The sequence below is a fragment of the Lactuca serriola genome, chromosome 4 (assembly GCF_051521515.1).
Source record: "Lactuca serriola cultivar US96UC23 chromosome 4, Lser_US96UC23_V15, whole genome shotgun sequence".
Taxonomy (NCBI): Eukaryota; Viridiplantae; Streptophyta; class Magnoliopsida; order Asterales; family Asteraceae; genus Lactuca; species Lactuca serriola.
The window spans coordinates 302,338,102-302,351,492 of NC_136411.1; the positions used below are offsets into that span (position 1 = coordinate 302,338,102).

At 32.0% G+C, this 13,391-nt stretch overlaps 1 protein-coding gene and 1 long non-coding RNA gene across 3 annotated transcripts; one reads left to right on the plus strand and one right to left on the minus strand.

Annotated features, from left to right (window-relative positions):
- Nucleotides 1–4,235: 4,235 nt before the first annotated feature.
- Nucleotides 4,236–5,182, plus strand: LOC145100665 (uncharacterized). 2 transcript variants are annotated; one of them, XR_013705187.1, is made up of 3 exons: nucleotides 4,236–4,351; nucleotides 4,538–4,695; nucleotides 4,949–5,182. It is a non-coding gene; the product is annotated as an uncharacterized LOC145100665 (long non-coding RNA). The 2 variants fall into 2 exon arrangements; XR_013705188.1 differs by having other exon boundaries at nucleotides 4,538–4,690.
- A 1,704-nt stretch (nucleotides 5,183–6,886) lies between these two features.
- Nucleotides 6,887–12,616, minus strand: LOC145097216 (TMV resistance protein N-like). The gene is made up of 5 exons (XM_079034739.1): nucleotides 11,963–12,616; nucleotides 10,657–11,758; nucleotides 10,270–10,563; nucleotides 8,220–10,163; nucleotides 6,887–7,338 (listed from the first exon to the last, which is right to left on the minus strand). Exons 1-4 carry the CDS (start codon nucleotides 12,439–12,441, stop codon nucleotides 8,223–8,225), a joined length of 3,816 nt encoding a protein of 1,271 aa, XP_078890865.1. The 5' UTR covers nucleotides 12,442–12,616; the 3' UTR covers nucleotides 6,887–7,338; nucleotides 8,220–8,222.
- Between the last annotated feature and the right edge of the window lie 775 nt (nucleotides 12,617–13,391).

Below are 13,391 nucleotides of genomic sequence, written 5' to 3' on the forward strand. Positions count from 1 at the left end.
GTGATATCCTCTCTCATGTTGACATGCTTTCATGCAATCCTTGCAGTACTTCGACGGATACCAATCCAAAGCTTTCTCCTCATGGGACCCCCATTTCGGATCCCACTCTCTGGAGGAGCTTAGCGGGAGCCATATAGTACTTGACTTTCACTCGTTCAGATATTGCATATGTGTTTAACAAATATGTATTTTTATGCATGATCCTCATGAACCGTATTTTTTTGGCGCTTAAAAGAATTCTTCATTATATTAAAGGAACTCTTACACATTGTTTGCATCTTCGGTCGTCCTTTGTTGATCATTTGGTTTCTTATTCTGAAGCAGATTGGGTTGGGTGTCCTCAAAGCCACAAGTCGACATCTGCATTTGTGTCTACCTTGGTGATAATCCTATGTCGTGGTACTCTAAGCATCATCATGATGTCTCTCGTTCCTCAGCTCCTTCCTCGGCTGAAGCTGAGTATCGGGGGTAGAAAATGTCGTTGCTGAAGCTGCATGGCTTCGTAATCTTTTTCTCGAGTTATCTTGTCTATTGTCTACAGCAACGGTTTTCTTTTGTGATAACGTGAGTGCTATGTATTTAGCTTCTAACCCGGTACAGTATCAACGGACCAAACATGTGGAAATTGACTTATATTTTGTTACAGAACATGTTGCCATAGGTCATGTGTGTGTTTTACATGCTCCATCGGCTCACTGGTTTGCAGATATATTTACAAAGGGACCCAACTCAGTTATTTTTAGATTTTCGGCATAGTTTAAACATTTGTGAACCTCGTGTTCAAAAGGGGGTGTTCAAAAGGGGGTTTATTAAATTGTACTTAGAGTAAATTACAGAAGGTCATTCTGGTTTAGTCGAATTCTCAGTTTTGGTCACTAAGTTTAAATTTTGATAGGTTACATCCCTGTGGTTTGTGAAAATTGCACTACAGCTCATTGGTCCATATAAAAAAAACCAAATTACCCTTTCTTTCTTTTTCCTTTTTCTTTTAACAATTTATTATATATATATATATATATATATATATATACACACACACACACACACACATGCTATTGTTTTTTATCTTTATTTTAATAGAATTAATATAGATTATATATAAAATTATTTTTATTTTTTAATTAAGTTATCTAAATTTTATAAAATCATATTATTATTATTATTGTTGTTGTTGTTGTTGTTGTTGTTGTTATTATTATTTCTTTCTTTCTTTCTTTCCGTATTTATTTATCTTTCTTTTTGTGGTTTAAAAATCTTTTAATATTTTTGACGTTTTATTTAAATATATTTCTTAATGTTGTTTTTTTTACGTTTTGTTCATTTAAATTATATAATGATTTTTATGACATCTTTTTTCGAATAAACAAATTAAAACAATAACCCGAACATGTACAAAAATTATCGTTCATCTAGTTAAACGAACGAACATGAACAATGGTCTTGTTCGTTCATTTATGTTCGTGAACGTTGGTTTATGATGTCCGTTTACGTTCATTTATGTTCGTTAATTTAATTTATTTATATTCATTTATGTTCAATTTTTTTAAATTATTTTACCATATTATATGTTCGTTTATGTTCATATACGTTCAATTGTGTTTGTTTATCATTGTTCGTTTATGTTCTTTCATTTATGTTCGTTTACTATGTTTACGAATATAAACGAACAAATATGAACAAGATAATTTGTTAAACGAATGAACGCGAAAAAGAAAATCTCGTTCATTATCAATTCGTGTTCGTTTGTTAGTTCGGCTAACTTAAACAAACGAACACGACGATAAACAAACACCGCACGTTCGTTTGTTCGTTCATGTTCATTTATTTGTTAAACGAACATGAACAAAATCATTCATTTATATGTCAATGCTTCTTCATTTGTTGCCTAAATAATTATATTATATCTTAGCGACAGAATGGCTTGAAGCTCACATTTCTCACTAAAGAAGCAATATTTGAAGGTAATATTCAAGACGTTCCTGTTGCTAAGATATAATATAATTATTTAGACAATAAATGAAGAAGCATTGACATATAAATGAATGATTTTGTTCATGTTCGTTTAACAAATAAAAGAACACGAACGAACAAAATAACAGACAGTTTTTGTATATCTTCTTGTTTGTTCGTTTAAGTTAGTCGGAACGAACACAATTTTCTTTTTCGTGTGCGTTCGTTTAACAAATTTTCTTGTTTATGTTCGTGAACATACTAAACGAACAAAGATAAACTAACACAATTGAATGTATATGAAAATAAACGAACATATAATATGGTAATATAATAAAAAATGAACATAAATGAATATAAATAAATTAAATGAACACACTTAAATGAGCATAAAGAGACATCATAAGCGAATGTTTATGAACATAAATAAACGAACAAGACCATTGTTTATGTTCGTTCATTTAACTAAATGAACTATAATTTTTGTTCATGTTCGGGTTATTGTTTTAATTTGTTTATTCGAAAAAATGTCAAAAAATATTATATAATTTAAATGAACAAAATTTCAAAAAAAAACAACATTAAAAAATATATTTAAATAAAACGTCAAAAACATTAAAATATTTTTAAACCACAAAAACAAAGATAAATAAATAAAGCAAAAAAATAAATAATAATAATAATAATAATAATAATAATAATAATAATAATAATAATTGTATTATGATTTTATATAATTTAGATAATTGATTTAAAAAATAAAAACAAATTTATAAATAATATATATTAATTCTACTGAAATAAAGATAAAAACAATATTATATATATATATATATATATATATATATATATATATATATAATAAATTGGTAAAAGTAAAAGAAAAAAGAAAGAAAGGGTAATTTGGTATTTTTATATGGACCAAAGACCTCCAGTGCAATTTTCACAAACCATAAGGATGTAACCTATCAAAATTTAAACTTAAGGACCAAAACTGAGAATTTGACAAAACCACAAGGACCATTTCTGTAATTTGATCTTATACTTATGTCTCTTTTTATTCATTTATGTATAATATAGGGGTCTCTTTTGTAACATACTGTAATTCATATATATATTGGTGTTAATACAATGTTCTCCCTAAGGGGTTTAATAGTTATAAGTCAAAAAGTTATAAGCTTTTTAAATAAATAAGCTTTGCTAAACACCCTCTAAGTCTATATAATATGATGATGTATTTCACGCGCAATGGCTAAGTATATCTCTACTCTTTAAATTTGATTTCATGCTCAAAACCTCAATTCTCTCTCGAATCAAAATATATGGTTTTACACAGGGTTAAAGGCTGAATTTGGGAGGTAAGCTTGAAGCATTATGTGTTGTGATTCTTCCTAGTTCTTTATTCAATGTTTGTAACGCTTTTGATTTCACAAGGGCCGCAGGGGACATAATTCGATTGAGACGTTAGATGGGTATGAACCCTCCCCCAACGATTCATTCCGCATGTTGAGTGTTGACTAATTAGGTAATTTGTCTTAATAATGATGATCTTTTTCTCTATTTCTATCATTTACCCTTTCTAAGGCTGACTGAAATAAGGTACGCATGTTGAGAAAGAATCTCCTCCAATGTCCGAATAGAGAAAATAGGGTGTGGGTGTTTAGTGGTGCTCTTAGTTGAAACTTTCTATATTTCTTGTTGCAGCTATTAGTGATTTCATTTACATTGTATATGCTGGACCAAAATCAAAAGGAACAAGCATCAATGGTTGTTTAGATCTCTTCTTAAACATGTTTAAAAGCTCTTTTTTACGCCTAGATTTTAGAATTTAATCCACTCTTGATATTAAAAGGATTGAATTAATACGTGTTTAAGTGTCTTTTCAAACTATAGTGTTCTAATAAGTAAAACTCTTACCAGTTATAGCAGTATACTTTTAACTTTTTCTTATTACAGCATAATCTTTGAAAATCTACCAAATGTAGCAATGTACTTTAAAGATTCAAATTTTTTCTTATTAGAACATTATACTTTGATTGATATACACAGTCAGGGAAGTGAAATTGCTTTGTATTTTAATGCATGGCAATAGTTGGGGCTAGCAGGGCCGGCCTGGCCTGGGCAAGCTAGGCAACCGCCCCAAAGGGACCCCATTTTATAACCTATTATATTAATTATATAGTAACAGCCCAACTATTTTAAGCCTAGTGGACTGTCTGTTCAAAGCCCAAATACCCAATACCTCTAATGAGCGGGAGTGGAAGCGAAGTAGCGACTGAGACACGAAGTAGCGACCGAGACAGTGGCGTGCGTTTGACTTGCGATTTCCAAGGCTCGTAGCTCTTGAATAATCGATTTTCATGGAGAATCCAAAAGACAGAATCCAGTTCTCCAAGTAACGGTTAGCTCTTCTTCTATAATTCTATTTCTTTCTCAAATCGATTGATTTCTTACCCTTTTTCTAATTTCTGAATTTGTCCAAAATACCACCAAAGTCCCAAACAAGCTTGATTCAAGAGTCAGTGAACTAAAATTGAATTTAGAAACGATAATATGATAACTCTCCTTCCTTTCACGTTTTCAAAAGGTGCAAATCGATTTCAGAAAAGTGAAAATCGATTAGAGAGCCGCTGCCTCAATTCGATTTATTTTTCAATTGCCGAAAATTTCAAGTTACCCTCATTCATTTCGGAAATGTAGGGTTAGAGACAATCTGAATTCAGACACAGTCGACTTCTATGTAAGGTCTAGCCTTCTTATAGTCTCTTTCTTTTTTGAAATTCTCAGAAATCTGATTTAGAGGTTTTTAAAAATCAACTTGAATTTGATTTTGAACTTCATTTTCTTAATTTGTTTTAATCTATTTAGAAATCCAATTTTAATTGATTTTAGTTTGTTTTAATATCTTTTAACAATCAACTTGAAAAGTGAAATCGGATTCTGTTTTAATCTGTTTTTAAATGTATCCAGCTTAATTTTTGTTTTCTCTATACTTCAGGAATAAGGATTTGCTGCTTTATTTGGCCATTTTACAACTAGTCAGCCGTAGAGGTTTTCTACGGTCAACAACACAATCAACATCACATTAGTATATATTTTTTTTGTTAATTTCTTAGTTGTGATGGGAGAGTTATATAAAAAGTGTCAAAGTTATATATATTTTAATAGAATTATGTTTATTATGTGATGATGTAAATATTACTTTCTTATAAGAAAGTTTAGTTAATGCTATTGAAATGATGAATTTCTATTTGGTGTGGCAATTTGGTGATATTTTATTGAAAAATATAATGAATTTTTTTAAAAAAATTATAGAAATGAAGATTAATGCTTAGGCCATTACATTTGATATGAATGTTGAACCTACTTTTCCATAAAATCACCAAATTATTAGAAAAAAATGACTTGAATAATGAAAATGAAGTACAATCACCCGAAGAATCTTCTAGAATTACTTCTTACTTGATGGTAAGGTTTTTTCCTGCATTATTTAGTTTTTTTTTTGTTATGTTTATATATTAGAGTGTAGAGCATGTTTTGGCATTTTATTTTTCTGTTTTGCATTAATAATTTTAGGTTGTTTGGCTATTGGGGTTTGTCTTTAAGCCTTTTTATTTTCTATAGGTAGGTAGTCTCCAATTTAAATATATTTTTTTAATTAATAAAATATCCTGAAGCTGGTGCCCTCCTTTACAAAAAAAAAAATGTTATAGGGGCCTCATTCTTTTACTTTGCCCCGGGTCTCAAATTGTCTTGGACCGGCACTTGGCTAGATGTTTGTGGGGATATTAGGAATAAATCAACATAATCAATTACATTAAATAATTAATTTGTTTTATCTTGTAAGTTATTCTCTGTATATCTTTTCTGTAGTAACTATATTTTGTTAATATATATTCAAATCCTCCCATATTGGTGAGGTGTCCCTTTCAATTATCACAGGATATACGATAAAAAAATGAAATTATGTTTCTAATTCATACATTTAACCCCAAACATACATACGTCATATTTCTTAGCATCTTATTTCTGCAAAACCATTGAATTTAACTTTTTCATGGGAGCCTTTTCAATTTATTGCTCACTAAAATGTAGAAAAATACTTGAACTTCAGTAATGAGGCACCCAACAAAACAATTAAGATATACAAGTATCAATTAAAAACCATAACACTTCCATCTCCTGTGCAATTATGAGATCAGATTTAAAAAAATAGATTGCCTATTTAGGGATCAAATGAAGGTCAATTAACAATATTCACTTCAGTTTCCAAGATTGTTGAAGAGCGAAATCTATCTAGTGTTCCATCCTCCATGATCAATGCAATAAAACTACTTTGCCAGTTGCCTGGTAGAAATCAATTATATGATGAAATAACTTTTTGGAATATATACATAAACCCTATGAAATCAAGGAAAAAAACAAAGTTAACATACCATCAACACCCAGGATTAGTTCCAAAAAAAATTAGTTCATAAAGAAATGTGTGTAATGTTTCACGTCCAGTTCTAAGAGGAGCATACACACAAGTACACAACAATAAACTTGTCCCTCTATAAAATAACATGAAGAAAGTTACATGTGGAAAAATTTTCTTTTTCTATTATAAGTCACTGGATTAGTAGAGACCCATCATATCAACCTTTTCCAAAGTCGAGAGACGCACTTAACTTAATTTTTGGGTTTTTGGCTAAAAAATAATTATTACCATCTACAACAAGACCAAAAAGACCACCTTTTAATTCAGAGTACGATGATCAACTAGAAAATAGAGAAAGTACAACAGTTCTTTGTGAAATGACTTTTATGGGCCTCTAGAGCTTCTCAAAATCATCCTGTTGTGGGTGCGTGCATTATGTGCACCCTACATATGTAGCAGAACGTTTTTCCTATTGTAACAACTTTTTATCAAAACTCTATTCACAAACAATTAAGGTTGCAATCAACACATACATGAGATGATTCATAACTTTCAAAACTACAATCTTATTGTTAATCAGGATACGGTCTTGGGTTCATCCATGAAAAATTAGAGTGGTAACCTAAATTATATTTCAAAATACAAAGCATTAAGCTCTAAGTCTAAAAACAAAGTTACAAACAAGACCAACGATCAATTTTTGATTGTCCCATTAAATGAAGAATGGAACGAATTTATTATCAAAATCTTGCAGTTCAAATGACATTTGGAAAGTCCCAACCTAACATCTCTTGAGCCATGGTTCTAATGGAGATCACTTCCAACTCATTCTCTTTGTCCACTATGTGTTTCTTCTTTTGAAGAAGTCTCACATTGATTTCAACTAGTAACAATGCTTCAATCATCAGGAATCCCCAACATAAAGTCAAAGATATTGAACTTGGAATCAACCCTTCTTCTACCCGTATCTGCACACACATTTCAAGGTGAACACATAGATTATATTGTGGATGATAAAAGATCAACCGTTTCTAAATTGTAATATAATGTGGAAAATAATGTTGATACATACATACATACATTTATACACATGTATATTCATACATAAGTATCGGACTAATCTAAGATATAGCAACATACTTTCATTTATTGATGTAGTATGGCCTCCCACATTCATTTCATTTGATTACAGCATGTTCCTTTGTTTTTCTTATTAAAGCAATGTAGTTTGAAAAATCGACTCAAGTTAGCATTGTACTTTCAAAACCTTTTCTTATTAGAACACTATACTTTGAATGATCTACCCAAATATAGCAATGTACTTACATTTTTTTCTTATTAAAACATTATGCTCTGAAAAATCTACCTAATTATAACATTGTACATCCAATGTTATTCTTATAAAACATTATGCTTTCCAGATATAGCGTTCTACTTTCTTTTCTTATTAAAACATTACACTTTGATTAATCTACCCAATTATAGCATTGTACTTTCAAAAAAGAATTCTTATTACAACATTATACTTAGATAATCTACCCAACCATGGGATTGTACTTTTAATTTATACTTATTGTAACATTATACTTTGAAATTCTACACAACAAGAACTTGAATTAGGCTTAATCCCTTTTTTCAGCACCTCTTTTCTGCAAAAATCATTGAATTTAGCTTTTTAAGAGAAAAAATCAAGAGAAGAGAACAGATTAAGACGAACATTGTCTGCATGTATAGTACTTTATTTTCTTTTAATTATTAATTTTGATTTGTGGCTGAAATTTAGTAACCGACATATCAATTTTATTATTTAAATCAGTGTGACATGATCAATAAAGAACACAGAAAGTACCTGTTACAAAGCTTCAAAAAATTCATCCCTGGAGACTTCTGCTTTGGGCAGCTGTATGTAGCAGCAGTAAGATAGTGAGCCTCGTATCTCCGATGTAAACCCACACGACTCAAGAAGTTCCCTCGACCCGGAGATACGCAGACCTTTTACCAAAAGAATGCTCTGTGGAAGATGAATTATGCGTGTACCTCGTACACATAACTCTACTAAATGTTCTAAACGTCCAAGTTCCTCAGGTAACTTTTCAAACAACAAACAATGATCAAGTTCGAGAGAAGTTAAACGTTTCAACATACAAATGCTATCGGGTAAATGCTTAATCATCGTATATGACAAAGTGAGCTTCCTTAAACTTTCTAATTTGCCAATACCCTCGGGTAACTTTTCAAGAAGCCAACAGAATGTAAGTCTGAGAGATTTCAAATGTTTCAACATACAAATGCTATCCGGAATATGTTTAATTGTTGTAGATGACAAAGTTAGATTCTCTAAACATTCTAATCGGTCAAGATCCTCAGGTAACCTCTCAAGTAGCAGACAATCTATAAGTTGAAGAGATTTCAAATGTTTCAACATACAAATGCTATCTGGAAGATGGTTTATCTTTGTATAAGACAAAATTAGCTCCTCCACACAATCAAACTGGTCAAAATCCTTGACCGCCTCTAGAAAACTGCCTTTGAGTTCAAGCTTTCTTAAATGTCGTAACCCACAAATGCTTTGTGATAATGTTTCAAGGTTTGTGCAAGCACACATACCTACAGAAAGAAGCATCTCAAGATTTCTAGTAAATGAGATTCGATCTTTATAAAAACACTTAAACCGAAACTTTGGCAAGTTATTGTTGGGGTGAAGCAGGCATATTTCTATGGTCTCGACAATCAGTTGTAATTCAGCTGAAGGACCAACCTCAAGTGATTCATCCACACTACAAGAAGTATAATCCTTAATCTGAAACAAAAAAGAGCTAAACCTCAAACAACCACTTAAGTCTACATGGACAAGCTTGTTTAGACTTCCAATGGGAGTGTGAAGTTCTACCAATTTATGACAGTCATTGAGATATAACTTCTTGAGATTTGGAGTCATCCCAAGGTCAAGGGTCCTCAATTTTGAATGACTAATTTTGAGTACGGCGAGCTTTTGACATTCATTGGCCATGTGAAGTTCTTCCAAACAACAAGATTCCTGAAGATTTAACTTCTCTAGATTTGGAGTCATCCCAAGGTCAAGGGTCCTCAATTTTGAATGACTAATTTTGAGTTTGGTGAGCTTTTGACATTTATTGGCCATGTGAAGTTCTTCCAAACAACAAGATTCTTGAAGATTTAACTTCTCTAGATTTGGAGTCATCCCAAGGTCAAGGGTCCTCAATTTTGAATGACTAATTTTGAGTTTGGTGAGCTTTTTACATTTATTGGCCATGTGAAGTTCTTCCAAACAACAAGATTCTTGAAGATTTAACTTCTCTAGATTTGGAGTCATCCCAAGGTCAAGGATCCTCAACTTTGAATGACTAATGTCGAGAGAGGCGAGCTTTCTACATTCATTGGCCATGTTAAGTTCTTCCAAACTCTTAGGTTTATAAATATGTAACCACCTAAGATTTGGAGTCAGTCCAATGTCAAGGGTCCTCAACTTTAAATTGATGAGTGTTAATTCTGTTAGATTTAGACATCTTCGGGGCAAGTGAAGTTTTTCCAAATAGTTGCATTCAGAAAGAAGCAACTTTTCAAGATTTGGAGCCAGCCCAAGGTCAAGGGCACTCAACCTTGAACCTTCAATGTCAACAGAGGTGAGCTTTAAACATCCAACACTCATATGAAATTCTAGCAAATCATTGCATTGATGAAGAGTCAACGTCTCGAGATTTGGAGTAAGCCCAAGGTCAATGGTACTCAACATTGAATAACTGATGTTAAGAAATCTGAGCTTGTTAAAGACCTAAAATAAGCGAAAAACAAAATGAATATTGGTGTAATAACAAAACAATGTATGTATAACATTATATAATGAATCATACCGATCAATTGATCAACCATAATTTTACCTTACTTTCTCCACCTTCCCAAAGTTGTACAATTCTGCTGCGAACCATTTTAAGTGCAACAAGATTATTTGCTTGAAACATTGTGGGTAAAGAACTAAAAGGGTAATAGGTCCAATCCACATATCGTAGAGCATTTGGGAAGTCTGAGCCGGCCATACTAAACTCCAAATCACTGGAAGAATATGCATAAACAGAAAGAAATCTAAGTTCCTTCATCTTTCTCAGACCTTTTATAAAATTATGAGGATTGAATTTCATAGACGAGAATCGTATACATCTTGTTGCTTTAGTACCCTACAATCCAAAAGAAATCACCATGAAACTTGTGTCATAATAACTATAAATGTGTTGGTTTTTTTACCAAATATAAGTAAACATTATCCTCACCAAATCATTAGCTAATATCTCTTCAATTTCATCTTCACTCCACAATCGGCTATGATTGTGAGGCTCATCTGGGTGCCCACGACGAATAATATTCTTGCCCATTTCTACAATATGGTCATGCATGCCTAGGTGATTATAATCATAGTTCTTGTAAATAGTTATAAGAGATTTTTGCTGAAGAACTCTTAAACCATTTCTAGCTTGAAACCCACAACATTCAAGCGCTTTGATAGCCTCATCTTTCAGCCAATCTTTCATGATGCATGCAACATCTAGAAACATTTCCTTGTAATCCTCCTCTAGAGATATATAGCTTATTTCCAACTTTTTCAAAGTTTGTGTTTCCGGAATCGTTTTTAGTCTTTCTAGGGCATCTATCCATTCAAGCTCATCTTTTCCACAAAGAAACGAACCCAAAACTTTAATCGTCAAGGGAAGACCAGCCGCATAATATACAACTTGTCTTGATAGCTCTTCATACCCTTGAATTGGATTATCTCTCCCAAATGCAAACTTACTGAAGAGGCAAATTGCCTCCTCATATGATAGCAGATTGACATCATGAATGAACTTCACTCGGTGTGCTACCAACACTTGCTCGTCTCTTGTTGTGATGATAATTACACTCCCCGGCTTAAACCAATTAAGCTGGCCTGCTAACGCCTCAAGTTGGTCTATATGATCCACATCATCTATAACAACAAGAACCTTGCTATTAGGCATCCTCCTTTTCATCATGTGTTTCCCTTCAAAAACACCACTTACTTTTATGTCTTCATTGAAGACATCTGAAAGGACTTGCTTTTGCAAAGACTTTAAACCGGAGAAAGAAGCATTTTCCCTGACATTTTCAACGAAGCTTGTACCTTCGAACTGAAAGGATATGTGATCAAAAACAGCTCTTGCTAAAGTTGTCTTTCCACCACCTCCCATGCCCTTGATCCCGATCATGCGGACATCGTCACAGCCAATTCCTAGAGATGGTACAAGATTTTTGATCCGGGTCTCCATTCCTACTAGCTTTTCATCAATGCTTAAACTAATGGAACGTAACTCTAGTGAAACCACCTCAACTATTTTTCTGATGAATTTAGCTTCATGCCTGCATTTTAAAGAAGATTCAGTTAGCTTACTCAAAATCCCATATGACCAGTCACTTTCAGATCTATAATTAACATATGAAAAATTACGTATTAAAATTTGACAATCTAAGATGCCATATAAGAGCCATTTATATCCAGGACTCCAGGTTATACAGTAGATCAAAAAGATTCAAAATATTGCAGAGATCTAATGAAGGAATTACCCGTCAGCAGTGTTCTTCAACTCCCACCCAGCCAGATCCGCTGCTTCTTTGAGAGCCTCTCTCCATATTCCAGCAGCCTCTTTATTTTGAAGGTCGTAAAAGGCGTCTGCTACTGCCCCCTCTTGTTTCCGGACTTCCCGTGGTTCCACATCATAGAAAACGGGGTAAGCGGTATGCTCGTTCGTCTTCTGACACTCCATTATCTTAACAAGTTCATTCAAGCACCATGATGAAGAGGCATATCCCTTGGAGAAAACAATGATGTAGAATTTGGAGTCTTCAATGGATCCGATGAGCTCATCACTGATGTTTTCCCCTTTTTTGATTTCTTCGTCGTCCTTGTAAGTATGAATGCTTTTTTGCTTAAGAGCATGATAAAGATGGTCAACGAAGTTCGTACGAGTGTCTTCGCCCCTGAAACTTAAAAATACATCATACTTAAAGATCTTGCGAATGGATGAAGTTGAAGAAGATGCCATTGAAGGTGTGATTGAAGGATCCTGATAAAAATCAAATCTTTGTTAAGCAAGGTTAAAATGATTGCGAAGAAATTTGGATGAGATGAATCTGGATGATCATCAAAAGCAGCGAGATGGTGATGGGCGTGCGTGGGTGGAAGACTTTTGGACTTCTGCGGAGAAAGCCAAACCACTAGTTTAGTCAACGAACTGCAAATTTACTTATCAGATCGCATTTCTAATTACATTTGTCTTTTAATTTTTTTTACCAAGAGAAAGGGAAGTGCAGGAAGATGAGTTTCAAGTTATGTATCCTATCTTTTAATTTTTTTCAGTAGTCGTATGTTGTTTTAATTTTTTGATTTTTTGTGCTTTTCTTAATCTTTTTGATTTTTTGTATTTTTGTTTTTTTGTTTTTTGTATTTTTTGATATTTTGTATTTAATAATTAAAAGAAATTCATCATGAGTAATGCAAATATATAAATACAATTACACCTCATTAGCTTCTTTTATGACTTTATGTTTATTTGTTTAATTTGCTTAATCGAATATAAAATTTTAATTTTTTAATTAAATTAATCGAATGTAAAATTTTAATTTTTTAATGTTTAATTTTAATTTGTTTAAAAATAACATTGTGTTGTTTAATAATAACGTTGTAGTGACAATCTTTAGAAATTGTTCATTTTTTAAGGGTAAAATTGTAAATTAATAATTTCGTTTTGATGTTTGTAACATTTTTAAGGTCAAATTTAAATTCACAAAAAAATCAAAATTTTTATTTGTTTAAATTCAAAAAAAAAATCAATATTTTTACTTTCGATTTGTTTCAGTCATTTAATTTAGGATTGCAATCAGTCTGAACGGAAAAATAACATAGAGACAGTCTTAATAAAAAAGAGTTAAAAAAAAAGCAAAAAAAAGTATGTATTTATAAAAAAGAAAAAAAATATATGTATTTATTTAAAAA